Source organism: Leptonychotes weddellii, chromosome 5, assembly GCF_054177405.1.
Source record: "Leptonychotes weddellii isolate Sample4059 chromosome 5, ASM5417740v2, whole genome shotgun sequence".
NCBI lineage: Eukaryota > Metazoa > Chordata > Mammalia > Carnivora > Phocidae > Leptonychotes > Leptonychotes weddellii.
The window spans coordinates 68,158,521-68,173,152 of NC_138373.1; the positions used below are offsets into that span (position 1 = coordinate 68,158,521).

General features: G+C 35.9%; 1 protein-coding gene across 4 annotated transcripts in view; it reads right to left on the reverse strand.

Annotated features, from left to right (window-relative positions):
• The window catches only part of LOC102748456 (ELKS/Rab6-interacting/CAST family member 1), a 169,999-nt gene that overhangs the window by 53,296 nt on the left and 102,071 nt on the right, over nt 1-14,632 (reverse strand). For 2 of the 4 annotated variants that reach the window (XM_081820987.1, XM_081820986.1), the window contains exons 5-7: nt 10,212-10,367; nt 8,900-8,992; nt 5,553-5,720 (exon numbers count right to left, since the gene is read on the reverse strand). In XM_081820987.1, the coding sequence (XP_081677113.1) occupies nt 5,553-5,720; nt 8,900-8,992; nt 10,212-10,367 (417 nt within the window). The remainder of the gene's footprint in view (nt 1-5,552; nt 5,721-8,899; nt 8,993-10,211; nt 10,368-14,632) is intronic. The other 2 variants (XM_081820988.1, XM_081820989.1) reach the window with 2 other exon arrangements.

Below are 14,632 nucleotides of genomic sequence, written 5' to 3' on the forward strand. Positions count from 1 at the left end.
GTGGGAGGTACAGGCTTCCAGTTATGGAATAAATAAGTCACGGGAATAAATGCACAGCATTAGGAATACAATGATATTGTAACAGCAATATAAGGGGACAGATGGTAGCTATTCTTGTGGTGAACATAGCATAATGTATAAACCTGATAAATCACTAAGTTGTATACCTGAAACTAATATAACACTGTGTGTCAACTATACCCCCCCAAAAAAGTACTACATTTTCAGATTCAAGATTTATTTTAGTTTTATGTTGCAATTCTTCATTACTGATTGCTAATTTTGCTGCATTAGGGGTCAAAGAAAACAGTCCATGGGACTTTAATTCTTGAGAATTTTGACATTTCCTCTGTGGTCTAGTACATTTGATTTTTATGACTATTCAGTAAGTTCTTAAAAATCGCTGCATATCCTCTGTTAGTGCAATATTCTACAGAATACCTATTTGAACTTATTGATGTTACTGAAATTTTCTAAATTATTTTTTTTTGTTTCTTTGATCAAGTTCTAAAAGGAACATGTACTAATGACCAACTGCAATTGTTGATTCATCTGTTTCTCCCCACTGTTGTTTTATACACTTAAAGGCAACATTGTTAGATGCATAAATGTTCACAATCACTGTATTTTCTTGATCTACCGTTCTTTTTATCAGTATGTAACATTGCTCTCTGTGTTTATAACTTCTTTGCTCAGTCAGTTAAGCATATGACTCTTGATTTCAGCTCAGGTCACAATCTCAGGGTCATGAGATCGAGCCCCATGTGGGGCTCCACACTCAGCATGGAGTCTGCTTGTCCCTCCCTCCTCCTCTGTTCCACACCTCCCCACCCACTCACACTCGCTCTCTAAAAAAAAAAAGATAATTTAATTAGTGGCGCCTGGGTGGCTCAGTCGGTTAAGTGTTCCACTCTTGATCTCAGTTCAGGTCTTGCTCTCTGGGTCATGAGTTCAAGCCCCTCCTTGTACTCCACACTGGGCGTGGAGTCTACTTTTAAATAAATAAATAAATAATTTAACTAATGTTAAGATAAATCAGATTGGGAAGACATATTTTCTTGACATACCTTTTATTTTTAAAAATTTTTTTCTATTTTATTTTTAATTCTGCTATTTTTTGTCTTATGCTTAACTCTTATTGACAATATATTCTGTATCTTGTTTTTTAATCCAATTGAGGTTTGTCTTTTAATCTAAGTTTAACTTATTTGCATATATTGCCTTTCCCATTATTCATACCATTTTGGCCAACATTTTTCATAGTGTCTACCTCTTATTTTTCCCCACCTCCTCCGCTATTTTTTTCTATTCTCCACTAGATAAATTGAGTTTTATACTTAAGATTTGAAACTTATACATTGTTTTATTCCCCTAGCATATTAACAGCCATACTTACACTTATATTTTCCTGTCATTTTCTTAAGCTTATCATTATCTGCATCTCCTCAAATAAGACACTGCCCCATCCACCACTATGAACAGTGCCAACTCACCATTTAGAGCTGGGGGAGTGGTGGTGGTGGGCAGGAAGCCCCCAAATCTGAGAGCCTCTAGTGTAATAATATATATCTCTACTCTGCCAACACTCTTTTTCTGAGGTGATCTTCTACTCAGGTATAGGTAATGTGGAGGAGAAGGGGGCGCTCAGAAGCTAATCAGGCTACCTTCACAAGCTGGCTTGAATACCACACCAATGTTACACTACAGCACCTGCCCCCACCACTACCCCATGACTCGTAACAGGCTAAGCACTGCTCAGAGTGGTGATGGAGCAATGATCCACCTAGAACAATAAGAGAGAAACAGTCACTGAAAAATAACCCAAACCGCCTCATGACGCCAAATCCTCTTTTATTCTGAGCAGTTGTTTCATATATACACATATATTCAGATTCCTCACAGGGAAGCATTATAGCATTATGACCAAGAACATAAGTTTTGGAGTTTCAACTGATCAAATTCTGAATCCCAGGTAATCACTCAACAACTCATGTAACCTCAATCTCTCCAAGCTTCAGTGTGCCCATCTTTGAGATGTTATGACAATTCTTATTTCTTAGAAGATTACTGCAAGGATTAACTGAGAAAACGAAAGAAAGTACACATCCTTGCATGACACACAGAAAGCATCCAATATCAGGTATTATCGATTATGTTTTATGAATTATGGAAAGACTAGATCTCTAAAATGCACTTCAGTCCTAAGGATGTATTATTAACTCTAAGTGTGCTGAGGAAGTCAAAACTCCAGCTTGAAGAGCACAGCATACTGGGGCATTGGGTTGGGAATGCAAGCAAAAGGTGCGTGCTCTCGTGCACCTACATCCAAGCTCCAGGGCCTAAACATCCGAGATCCATGGCAGTTCTTTACTTTGTGCTGGATCAGCTATGAAAGAAGAACCACTTCCTACAAACTGTTCGTAAGATATAGATGAGAGTATTCACCTATAATAAAACAGAATTCTAAAATTCAATGTCCTGGAGAAGAAAAAATTGTACTACTTTGAGGCAGTAAGGTGTCCATTATTTTAATTTACTGACAAAATCAGCTCTGCACATTGAGAATTCAAACAGAAAATAAATTCATTGGTAGGTCCACAGTATGTCATCAAGACTCAGAAACAAGTGAATGGGCATAAAATAGAAAATTTCCTGAAAATATTATAACCAATATTGAAAGTTCTGGGGTACTAGTGAGATTGGCCCTAAGTGCCAACCAAAAGTCATACGCTAATTAAAACTTCACATAATTCCCCACAATGAAAGCAAAAAAAAAAAACCCAATACTTATCTTGCCTAATCCATACTATTAATCTGAGGATCAAAACAACAGAGATCAAATAAAAAAAAGTGCTTATAAACTGTAATGTAAGTAAAAAAATTTGAAACCCATTGATATTTAATATTTCCCTCTAAATTCAGATAAGAGCTACATAATTAAACATCCGTTCTAACCACAACAACCTTAGGAAGTTGGTACTTACAAATGAAGAAATGAAGGATTAAAGAGGTAAAGTAATTCATCCAAGGTCACATAACTAATAAACATAGATAGCTGCATTTAGGTCTGACTCCAAAGCCCATGCTTTTAACCACTATGGTACTAAATCCAGACCACCTCTGTGAAGAACAGATTAAAAGAGATGTTCATAAAATAGGAGCAATTCCAGAAATACTATATATTGTACACTGCCCAACACAAAAGGGCCTCATTCCCTCAACCACGAACAAGAAGAAAATCAGGTCTTTTCCCATATCCCATTTTTCCTTAAAGGATTTTTAAAAACTCCTTGATCCATGTTCTTTTTCATACATGCTTAATTTAGTGATGTGAGAGTTAGATCAAAGTCTAGGAGAGCTGGAGAGATGAGGACAATATCAGTTAAGAGCAAATTATAAAAATATGTGAGAATTTTCATAGAGCTGGTTCAAACTGCCTTTTTTGGGCTCTAACATGAGAAAGATGTTTTGGAAAAAGTGACCCCAGTCAAATGTCACCAGAGTAATTTGAGGGAAAAAAGCACATACTAATAAATCACCATATCACATTCATATAATTATCCTATACTCAAAAGATTGTTGGCTTTTACACTGTTATCTTTTTAGGATGAGATGGTCATATTTGAACAGTTGTCCTAGTGACTTATAGGGGTAATCACTGAAACTCAGTTACTCCCACATGGCTAAAAACAAATAAGGACCATTCAAGAATGACCACAAATACAGTCTTTACTCTCTATAGTACAAGAAATCAATCACAAGCCCATCTGTGTGAGACCTAGCGAATAAGAACACTATTTGAGAGGGGTACAAAGAAAAGGATGGATTGCCAAGAGGAAAAAAGTCATTTATTAGACTGTGACAAGCTTTTAAATGTTAGCATTATCATTAACCAACTGCCTGATTCTCTGATTCACACACCTGCCACCTCTAGCCAATGCTATCAGTCCTAAACTTGGAAGTAGGCTCACCTCCAAAACACTGGCACCCTCTTCTGACCCTTCTGTAGTACTGCATGCACACCAGTTACTGGGATGAAAAACTCTAATAAAGGCGTAAGTTAGTAACTTTGCAGGTAACATTTTCCAGATAATTTTATATTTGCAATTCCCTGGATGAACATAAAACTAGCTGAATAAAAATATGAGAGAGCAGATCTTCTAAATAAAATGTATGCCAATGAAAAGAAAACCAACTGTGTTCTCTTAATACTTTCAGTTTATATATATCAGTTGATTTTAATACAATAGCTACAATGATGACAATAACAAAAGCTTTACTGTGTACAATAAACCAGTTTAATCCTAACAACAACCCAATGAGGCAGACACTCCTATTCTCTTCATCTTACAGATGGAGGGAAAGTGAGGCACAGTGAAGTTAAATAACATGCCCAGGATCACATAACCTGGTAGTAAGTGGGTAAAGCTGAATTTCAAACTCAGTAACTATGACCCCAGAGCCAAAACCTAATTTTTATCTAAAATATCCCTGTGAGGTAGAATGAGATTGATATCCTGGTAATAGATTGACAGATATTCTAAGTCTGAGTTGTAAGGAAAATTACAAATACATCATCCAAATCTCTCATTTTCAACAAAGTTCCACTGTACAAAAATAAAATACTACATGAAAGAGTTTTGGTCATTTCCCCATTCCTCCTCACTTGAAGATTCTCATCTTCTGGGTCTATAATGTTTTTATGCATTCTTTTTACTTCTCATTCCTCTTTTCCATCCAAGTATGCCCTTATTTACCTATCTGGTTCTTTAAAAGAAAAAGATAAAAAAAAAAAAAAAACTAATCCATGTTGTATGCTTTATTTTTTCTTCTATAAAGCAGAACTGTTTACCTATTTCTACCTAAGTTCCCTATTTCACTAGACCTTTAAAAAAAATATTTAAGACAATAAATCCAAAGAGCATCATCAATTCCTTCTCTTTGATGATTACAAATATGATAAATTCTCAACTGTACGGAATTATTTAGGGTATTCCTACCTATAATCAGGGCTGACAGGCTATTTCTAAAAATACTAACTTCATTTTCAAACAGGATATGAAGGCACACTGTCTCATGATCTGTAGTTCAAAACAAGATCTACTTAGAACATTTCTAGATTCTGCAGTTTGCCTACATAAAGCTAGACATAATATCAAAAATTAAGAACACTTAATAATCTAAACACAAGGTAACCAAGCTCACTGCCATTCATGACTAGAAGATTCATCATGGGTGAGAACAAAAGATTCATTTGGATTTCTTTTTTATAACTATCTTTACAACATTTCATAATGTCAAAGTATACTTAGAAGTACAAACTTAGGGAACGTTCAAAGAATTAAAAGCATACATAAACTGCACCAGATTTGTTAGATCTAAGAACTGAACTAAGACTGTTATAGTTTTAGTAAAGTATGATCACACTGCTAAAGAATTATTCATTACATTATTCATATCTCCCGAATCCAAGTGTAACCAAAACAGCACAGGCGATACACGTGAAAAGGTGCAAGGAAGTGACTCCCTGCCAATACCAGAATTCTTCTCACCTCGGTCTGCAGGATGGCAGCCCGCTGTTCTTTAGCAGTCAGGGACTCCTTCAGCACTTCAATGTGCTGCTTACTATCCGAGAACTGGTTTGTGAGTGTTTCTAGCTTTGTCTGTAGGGCTAGTAGTTCTGTGTCCTTTCTGGACAGCTCCTGCTTCACCTGACCAATCTAGAGAAGAAAATAAAACACTGTAAGGAAAAAAGAAATGAAACAACCACCTCTGATCTGGATCTTTGACAGATCCAAGTCACAAAATATGAAACTAAATATAGCATTAGTTTTATGACAAAACATAATTCATCTTATTCCATCGTCAAATCTTGGATGACCACCCATCGCCCCCCCCCCAAAAAAGTTTTTCAACAAATAGGGAAATTCCAGGTTTCATGTACTGTGCCTCCTAAACACTCTTCAAAATCCCTTAGAAAAAGAACAGAGGGAGAAAAATCCCAATTCAATTAGATTACTATGAGATAACAGGAAGCATCTGAATACCACTGTGCTGATCAAACAGTTTTCATTTTATTAAGTCAGACCTCTTAAAACATAAAGCAGGATTAGTGTAGATGTAAAACAGACGGGAAAAAGAAAACCTCCTAGCATCGCTATTTAAAGTTAAATTCAAAAGCTGCGGCTGGTATACTGTTTATTTTTTCATTCACAAACAAAAGTTTACATAAAATCCTTATCTTAAAAAGCCACCTTTTGTGTTATGAGGCATTATAAACCTGTGCCTCTTAGAAATCATATAATTTTGATGAGTTAGGGATACTGACCTTAAAAAAGATTCCACCTACAAAGTTATATCATCTACAACATCAATACCAACTATATGGATAAAAAAGTATATGACTTAAATGCATAAAGGCTCATTCTGTAAGAATCGACATGTGTAATTTGAATCTGAATTACTGACAGAGTAATCCATAAGTCAAGAGGTACCATTCATTCTGCCATAAATTTCTATCATCTTAACTTAAAAAAATTTTATTTTAAACATCTCATTTACATTTCTACTGTGTTTCTAAGAATTTTCTAAATAGTCTCTTATTCTAAATGTGCACCAAATAAAAATCAGATTTGCTTTTACATTCTATTCTGTATCCTGCCTAGCAAGGAAGCTGTGCACTAACAGACAGATTAATTATTGGAAGTATAAATCTGACTGATAAGTCAGTAATTTCAGTATTACTGATGAAAGTTCTTCGTATTCTTTTCATTGAATGTACCTATAGTATTTTTATTATAATAATCTTAGGTATAAGGGACAATTTTAAGAACAATTTCCCATGAGGAAGTATGAAATAAATATTACTTTAATTAAAATTAGACTTTTAAGGAGTGCTAAAAATAAATGTCTAATTTACTCTTCTTGTTTAGCAAGAAGACAAGCATTTTCCTCATATGCATGAAAATTCTATTCGTCGATTTAGTTATTCATTCATTCCACAAATATTTCTATATGCATACTGTATGCAAACTACTTGAGGATACTTAGAACATCAACAGAAGATGACTGTAAACGGCAGCTATCTTCATCCTGTAATATAAATATATACCCTGGAGTTACCACATACTGTAATGCTGTGGCATCTTTCATGACATCCCTTTTCCAACAAAAAGTACATATTTATATTATTCCATCCTTAACATACAGTTTGCTCTAAAAACTGTTGTATGAATGAATATTCAGGAGAAATGTTTAAAATGTTATCACTTCCTCAACTAAAGAACTACTACGGTTTAAAGATTACCTCCAATCACATGGTTAAAAATAAGTATAAAATCCCTGTTTCCTCATCATCTACTTTATTAAAGAATCATCAAATACTAGTATATTGACCATAAAGACTGAGAAAGGGACAAAAATATTCTAAATGGAAAGCAGAGTTTAGAAGCACACATTTTCCATACAAGTTAGGAGCATGAGGCTTTGCAGTCACTCACACCTGAGGATAAGTGTGTCTTTGAGTATTTACCTCTCTAAGCCTTGGTTTCCTAATCAGTAAAATGGAGAAAGTAAACTGACGCTACTGTACTGTTTGGAGATTAAATAAAATAATGTATGGAATGTGCTTAGCCTGTTGTCTGACACAACAAAGAAATATTTATAATAGCTAAGAAAAAAAAAGTAAAGTGATACATCAACTACGCCTCTAGAAAATAGTTACCATAAACCAAATCAGTCCCTTTTAGACAAAATATTTCACTTTACTATCTGTACTATAAAGGGGTCCATAAATAGTAAAAACATCAAATTAGCACAAGGTTTTTTTTTTTTAACGCTGCGTTCCTGTCTTATCCCACAATTATTTTCAGAAGCAGTTTTTTCCTGACACTGGTGTGACATACGCGCACATGGCGTAGTACAGGGCAGAAGACGGAAGAGCTCACCAGCGCAGGTTCTGGAACAGATTGCTTGTGTAAAAATCAAGCTCTACCTCTCACCAGATATATCACCTGAGCACCACATGGCTACCTCAGTTTCCACATCTATAAATTGGGGCTGGGTGATATACCAACCTTAGCAGGTTATAAGTGCTTGAGTGTTAGCTATTTTATTATTTTTGTATTATATCTTGAAATGGAATTTTAAGTTCTTTAGACAGAAGATTAAACTAGATCTAGAGACTTTATGTTTCAGGCTAATTCTAATTTACTAGATAACTCTAAATAAGCAAATCACTTTCTATACATCTGTTCTAAAAAAAGTAACATTTGTTGGAAAATCACCTAATGGAGACTTAAAGATAATACATATGAAGTTAAAGCTCTTTACTCAAGAATTTCAAATTCTAAGACAGTCCATCTTAAAAGTTCTCATCAAAAGAAGAAAAAAAATTTTGTGACTATGGTGATGGACGTTAACTAGACTTACTGTGAAGATCATTTTAATATATATATATCTCAAATCATTATGTTGCAAATCTGAAACTAATATAAAGTTATAAATCAATTATACCTCACTTTAAAAAGAAAAAGAATTTCAAATTCAAGTAATCACTAGAATAGAGAACATCTGCATATTCTTGTATCAAAGAAGAAACAGAGATTACCATTCATATAAATCAACAAGTATCTACAAAAGGAAGGGAAAAAAAACACTTTGAAGTACCATCCATACAGTGACAAAAGCAACAATAAAGAACCAGAACAAGTGAGGGCTCACTGCACACAAAGTGACATATGGGAAACTGGTGAACAGGAGTCAGTTAAAGAGCAGAGCAGGCTGGTTAGTGCTAGTTTGGGCAAAGCTGCCAACCGGAAAACGAAAGTATAAGCCACCCAGAAGCCAGAGCTAGCAGGGTCCCACTGTGGGATCGCTGAACACAAAGAGTAAATCTTACGGCAAAGACCTCAGCCTGAAGACCAGCCGCTCTCTTTTTCAGCTCCTCCCCTTGAGCCTCTTTCGAACTTAGTTCCTCCTTCAGTTGCTCTACCTGTCACGACATTGTTATTCTTTTTCACTTATGTGTCAATTTAGGTCTTACTATTTGCTTTTCAGCCAGAGCAGTAACTGGAAATAACAATAACCTATATAACACAATCAAATCTGTTCCCCTAATTCCTTCTGCAAAGCACCCTAGATAGTTTCTCTATTTTCACAGGGGTTTCTTAATGGACTTAAATGTGCCAATCAACAAATGGAAAGCAGAGATTGTATTATAGTGTATTTTCTCAAATTAGGGTGAAAAATACAAACTAATAGAAACTTGAATATATGAATTTTTAAGTTCTAAAACTGACATAAATTTTCAGTAGTCACTGATAACAGATTCTTAAAATAATAAAGGAATATTCTACTGACTTTTACGCCAGGTATGAGTCCACAGCAAGAAGACAGAAACTGGAGAGGGAGTTAGAATAATTGTGTATCATTCCTCTACAGTTCTCTGTTCTGAGAAACTGGGAAACTAATACAATTGGGATACGAGGGGTACTTATTTTCTAGCTAATATTTTATAATCACAATCATGATTTTTAATTAAACCAAAACAAACTTGGCAAATTGATAACTATAATAAACTAGATCCTCCAATGTGCCTAAATAGTTTATAGAATCAAACTAGATGGCTGTGGACCTAAGGAAAAAATATTGTGACTGAGTTTCTAAATACGGACTGACATGCCATGCTGATATGTATCTTGAATTGCACACGGGTAACAATAAACCTGATACAAATGCATCTTCTCCAAGGAATAGAGCAAAGGGTTTTTCTTTATGGAACTGTATTTGAAGAGAAAATAGGATATTATTTAAGCCATTTCAGAAAAAAAAAAAAAAGTGGGGGAACTGGGTTCCTCTTAGGGTTTTGACTTTTAAAATACTACAGAAGAGTTAAAGAACTTGGTGTCTCATGTAGTGAGAAAAACTCAATTTGGATATAATTCTACTAAATCACCTCAGAAGCACTGATAGATATAAATCTTAAACTGTGACAACACATATCAGCCTTTCTTTTAAAAGTGAAAACTTGAAATAACAATACATCAGTAATTCTGACTTTAGTTCTGGGAAAGTTGCATTTGAAAGAATTCTAAGTATCCTTCCTGAAGTCTGATAAAACAATGTGAAGTTCTTCATCATCACTAAGGAAATAGAAATATGCATCAATTTCTCAAAACTCTTTTAAAAATTACAGTATCACAAACCATTACCTTATTTTTCATAAATTTAGAATGGCTCCGATAGACCTCCATTTGTTTCATTTCTTCTTCCCGTTCTTCAGTACTCAAGGCCCCATTTGATTTCAGCATCTGAATTTCCTCTTCCAAGTCTCGGAGCCCACGCTCCATAGAGGATATTTTTGAATCCTGAAGATAATGGAAGATATAGACATTAAAGTATTCACAAAGAATCAGAAAAGTTGAAAAACTCAGTCTTTACAGATGGTGAATTTAATAAAGATAAACAAATATGCAGGAAAACTGCTGTCTAGCATTTGGTGCCTTGCTCCTAAATTATATCCTTTATGGCCACTTGGGTGAAAGGAGGACAGTTCTTATCTAGAATATGATTTTTCCTCTGTCTCTTCCTCAAGTCCGCACCCTCTCATTTAAAGTTGAGAGAATTACTTTAAAAAAAAGTAGAAGAGGGGCGCCTGGGTGGCGCAGTCGTTAAGCGCCTGCCTTCGGCTCAGGTTATGATCCCAGGGTCCTGGGATTGAGCCCCGCATCAGGCTCCCCGCTCCGTGGGAGGCCTGCTTCTCTCTTTCCCACTCTGCCAGCTCGTGTTCCCTCTCTCGCTGTGTCTCTGTCAAATAAATAAAATCTTAAAAAAAAAAAAAAGTAGAAGCAATGGAAAGCTAGTTAAAGTTTCTTTGTACTTCATGGTCAAACAAATTTCTAGGGAAAAATTTTGTAATATTAACAGAGAAACTGTTCCTAGTTACTCTATCATTCTACTGTGATCCCTAAAAGTTTATTTCTGCTCCCAAAGGAGGGAGAAGAAGAGTAAAAGTGTTTCAAAGACTTATGCAATAATGTGTATAACTATATTTGCAATAATAAAGATTTTATAGCATCCCATTGTAAAAATAACAAAGGGATGAATAATTATGCTAACAATTACAGTTTATCATATTACTTATTTTCTAGTTCTCTACACATTTTAAGTATTTTGTAATAATTTTTTTTAAAAATCACTGTCCTTATAAATCATCATCTCCACAAATATCACCTCCCAGCAGAACATTCTTCTATGTTCAATTTCTTGGTTTTGCTTGTCACGGTATCTAATTTATCCCCTAGTTAAGATGTTATCAATTGCAGAAAGATCACTTTAGATGTCAATTACAGAAAAATTCCTACATAAAATGAAGATTTTATATCTAAAGTTGTATATGTTTATTCACCTAAGAAATAAAGAAGTAGAAGCATAAATTAAGTATAGTTTTATTTTATTTGGAACATCAGAGAAACCAGTCCTTTAGAAAGTAATTTTGAAATTACTTCCCTTTGCACTTTATCTCAAAGATTTCTTGACTGACATTCCTTGCTATCATAATTCTTAGAGCATGAAGATAAAAGTTAAAGGATTTATCATCAGACAAATACCACTAGCAATTTTTAGGTTCAGGGGAGAGAAGGGGGATGTACTCCTTGTCCTGCATTGTGTTACCTTTAAAAATATCACAACAAAAATTTTCTTTTACAAATCTACTCAAACAAGGGCGCCTGGGTGGCTCAGTTGGTTGAGCGACTGCCTTCGGCTCAGGTCATGATCCTGGAGTCCCGGGATCGAGTCCCGCATCGGGCTCCCTGCTCGGCGGGGAGTCTGCTTCTCCCTCTGACCCTTCCCCTCTCATGCTCTCTGTCTCCCATTCTCTCTCTCAGATAAATAAATAAAAAATCTTAAAAAAAAAAAAAACTACTCAAACCTATATTTAGTTCAAAATTAAATGCACTGAAGTAATGCAATCAAGAGATACACTAAACATAAATTCTGAAATCGGTGGGTGCATCCCATTTCTACCACAGCCTAAAAAAAAAAAAATAGTGGGCCACAATTAATCTCCTGGTCCATAAAAAATAAATACAAGCATAACCTGAAAGTATTGTGGGCTCAGCTGCAGACCACTGCAGTTAAGTAAATATCACAATAAAGCAAGTCAAATAAATTTTTTGGTTTCCCACTGCATATAAAAGTTATGTTTATATGGTCTATTAAGTATATAATAACATTATGGAAAAAATGTACATACCTTAATTTAAAAATAACTTATTGCTAAAAAATACTATCATCTGAGCTTTCAGCGAATCATAATCTTTTTGCTGGTGGAGGGACTTGCCTACATGTTGATAGGTACTGACTGGTCAAGGTGGTGGCTGCTGAATTTGGAGTGACTGTGGCAATTTCTTTTTTTTTTTTTTTTAATATTTTATTTATTTCTTTGACAGAGAGAGACATAGCGAGAGAGAGAACACAGCAGGGGGGAGTTGGAGAGGGAGAAGCAGGCCCCCCGCCTGAGCAGGGAGCCCGATGCGGGGCTTGATCCCAGGACCCCAGGACCACGACCTGAGCCGAAGGCAGACGCCTAACGACTGAGCCACCCAGGCGCCCTGACTGTGGCAATTTCTTAAAATAAGGCAACAAAGAGGTTTGCTGCATCGATTAACTTTTCCTTTCATGAACAATTTCTCTATAGCATGTGATACTGTCTGACAGCATTTTACCCACAGAACTTCTTTCAAAACTGGAGTCAATCCTCTCAAACCCTGCTGTTGCTTTATCAACTAAGATTACGTAATATTCCAAATCCTTGGTTGTCATTTCAACAACTTTCACGGCATCTTCACCAGGAGTAGATTCCATCTTAAGAAACCACTTTTTTTGCTCATCCATAAGAAACAACTCCTCATCTGTTCAAGTTTTAGCATATGATTCAAGAAATTCAGTCACACCTTCAGGCTCCACTTCTAATTCTAGTTTTCTTGCTATTTCTGCCACATCTGCAGCTCTTCCCCTACTGAAGTCCTGAACCCCTCAAAGTCATCCAGGAGGGTTGGAGTCAACTTCTTCCAAACTCCTATTCAGGTTGATATTTTTACCTCTTCCCATGAATCACAAATGTTCTTACTGGCATCTGGAATGGTGAATCCTTTCCAGAAGGTTTTTTATTTACTTGGGTCCAGATCCTTTAGGAGAATCACTATCTATGGCAGCTATAGCCTTATGAATGCATTTCTTAAATAATAAGACCTGGAAATCAAAATGACTCCCTGATCCATGGGTTGCAGAATGAATGTTTTGTTAGTAGGCATGAAAACAACAAAAATCTCTTTGTCCATCTCCATCAGAGCTCTTCAGTGAGCAGGTGCATTGTCAATGAACAGCCATATTTTGAAAAGAACCTCTTTTTCTCTGTAGTAGGTCCCAACAGTGGGCTTAAAATATTCAGTAATGTTGTGAACAGATGCGCTGTCATCTAGGCTTTGTTTAAAGAGCACAGGCAGAGCAGACTCAGCATAATTCTTAAGGCCCCAGGATTTCTGGAATGGTAAATGAGCACTGGCTTCAACTTAAAGTCACCAGCCGCATCAGCCTCTAATAAGAAGCTCTGAAGCCAGGTACTGACTTCTCTAGCTATGAAAGTCCTAGATGGCATCTTCTTCCAACAGAAAACTGTTTCATCTACATTGAAAATCTGTTCTTTAGTGGCGCCACCTTCATCAGTGATCTTACTAGGTCTTCTGGGGAACTTGCTGCAGCTTCTCCCTCCGTACCTGCTGTTTTACCTTGCACTTTTATGTCATAGAGATGGCTTTTCTTTAAACCTCATGAACAAATCTCTGCTGGCTTCAAACTCTTCTTCTGCAGTTTCCTCGCCTCTTTCAGCCGTCACAGAATTGAGACTTAGAGCCTTGCTCTGGATTAGGCTTTGGCTTAAGGGAACATTGTGGCTAGTTTGATCTTCTATCCAGACCACTGTAACTTTCTTCATATGAGCAATAAGGCTGTTTCACTCTTATTCATGTGTTCACTAGAGTAGCCACTTTTAATTTCCTTCAAGAACTCTTCCTTTGCATTTATAATTCAGCTGTTTGGTGTAAGAGGCCTGGCTTTGAGCCTGTCTCAGCTTTGGACCTGTCTTTCTCACTAAGCTTAATCATTTCTAGCTTTTGAGTTAAAGTGAGAGACATGTGACTCTTTTCACTTAAACATGTAGAGACCACTGTAGGGTTATTAATTGGCTTAATTTCAATATTGTTGTGTCTCAGGGAATAGGGAGACCTGAGGAAAGGAAGAGTTACAGGGGAATGGCAGGTCAGTGAAGCAGCCAGAACACACGTATTTATCAAGTTTGCCATCTTAAATAGGCACAAGTTTGTGGCGTCCCAAAAACAATTATGAGAGTAACATCAAAGATCACTGATTACAGATCACCATAACAAATATAATAATGATGAAAAAGTTTGAAATATTGGGAGAATTTCTAACATGTGACACAGAGACATGAAGTGAACAAATGCTGTTGGAAAAATAGCACCAAAAGACCTGCTTGATGCAAGGTTGCCACAAACCTTCAATTTGTAAAAAATACAGTATCTGCAAAACACAATAAAGCGAGGCACAATAA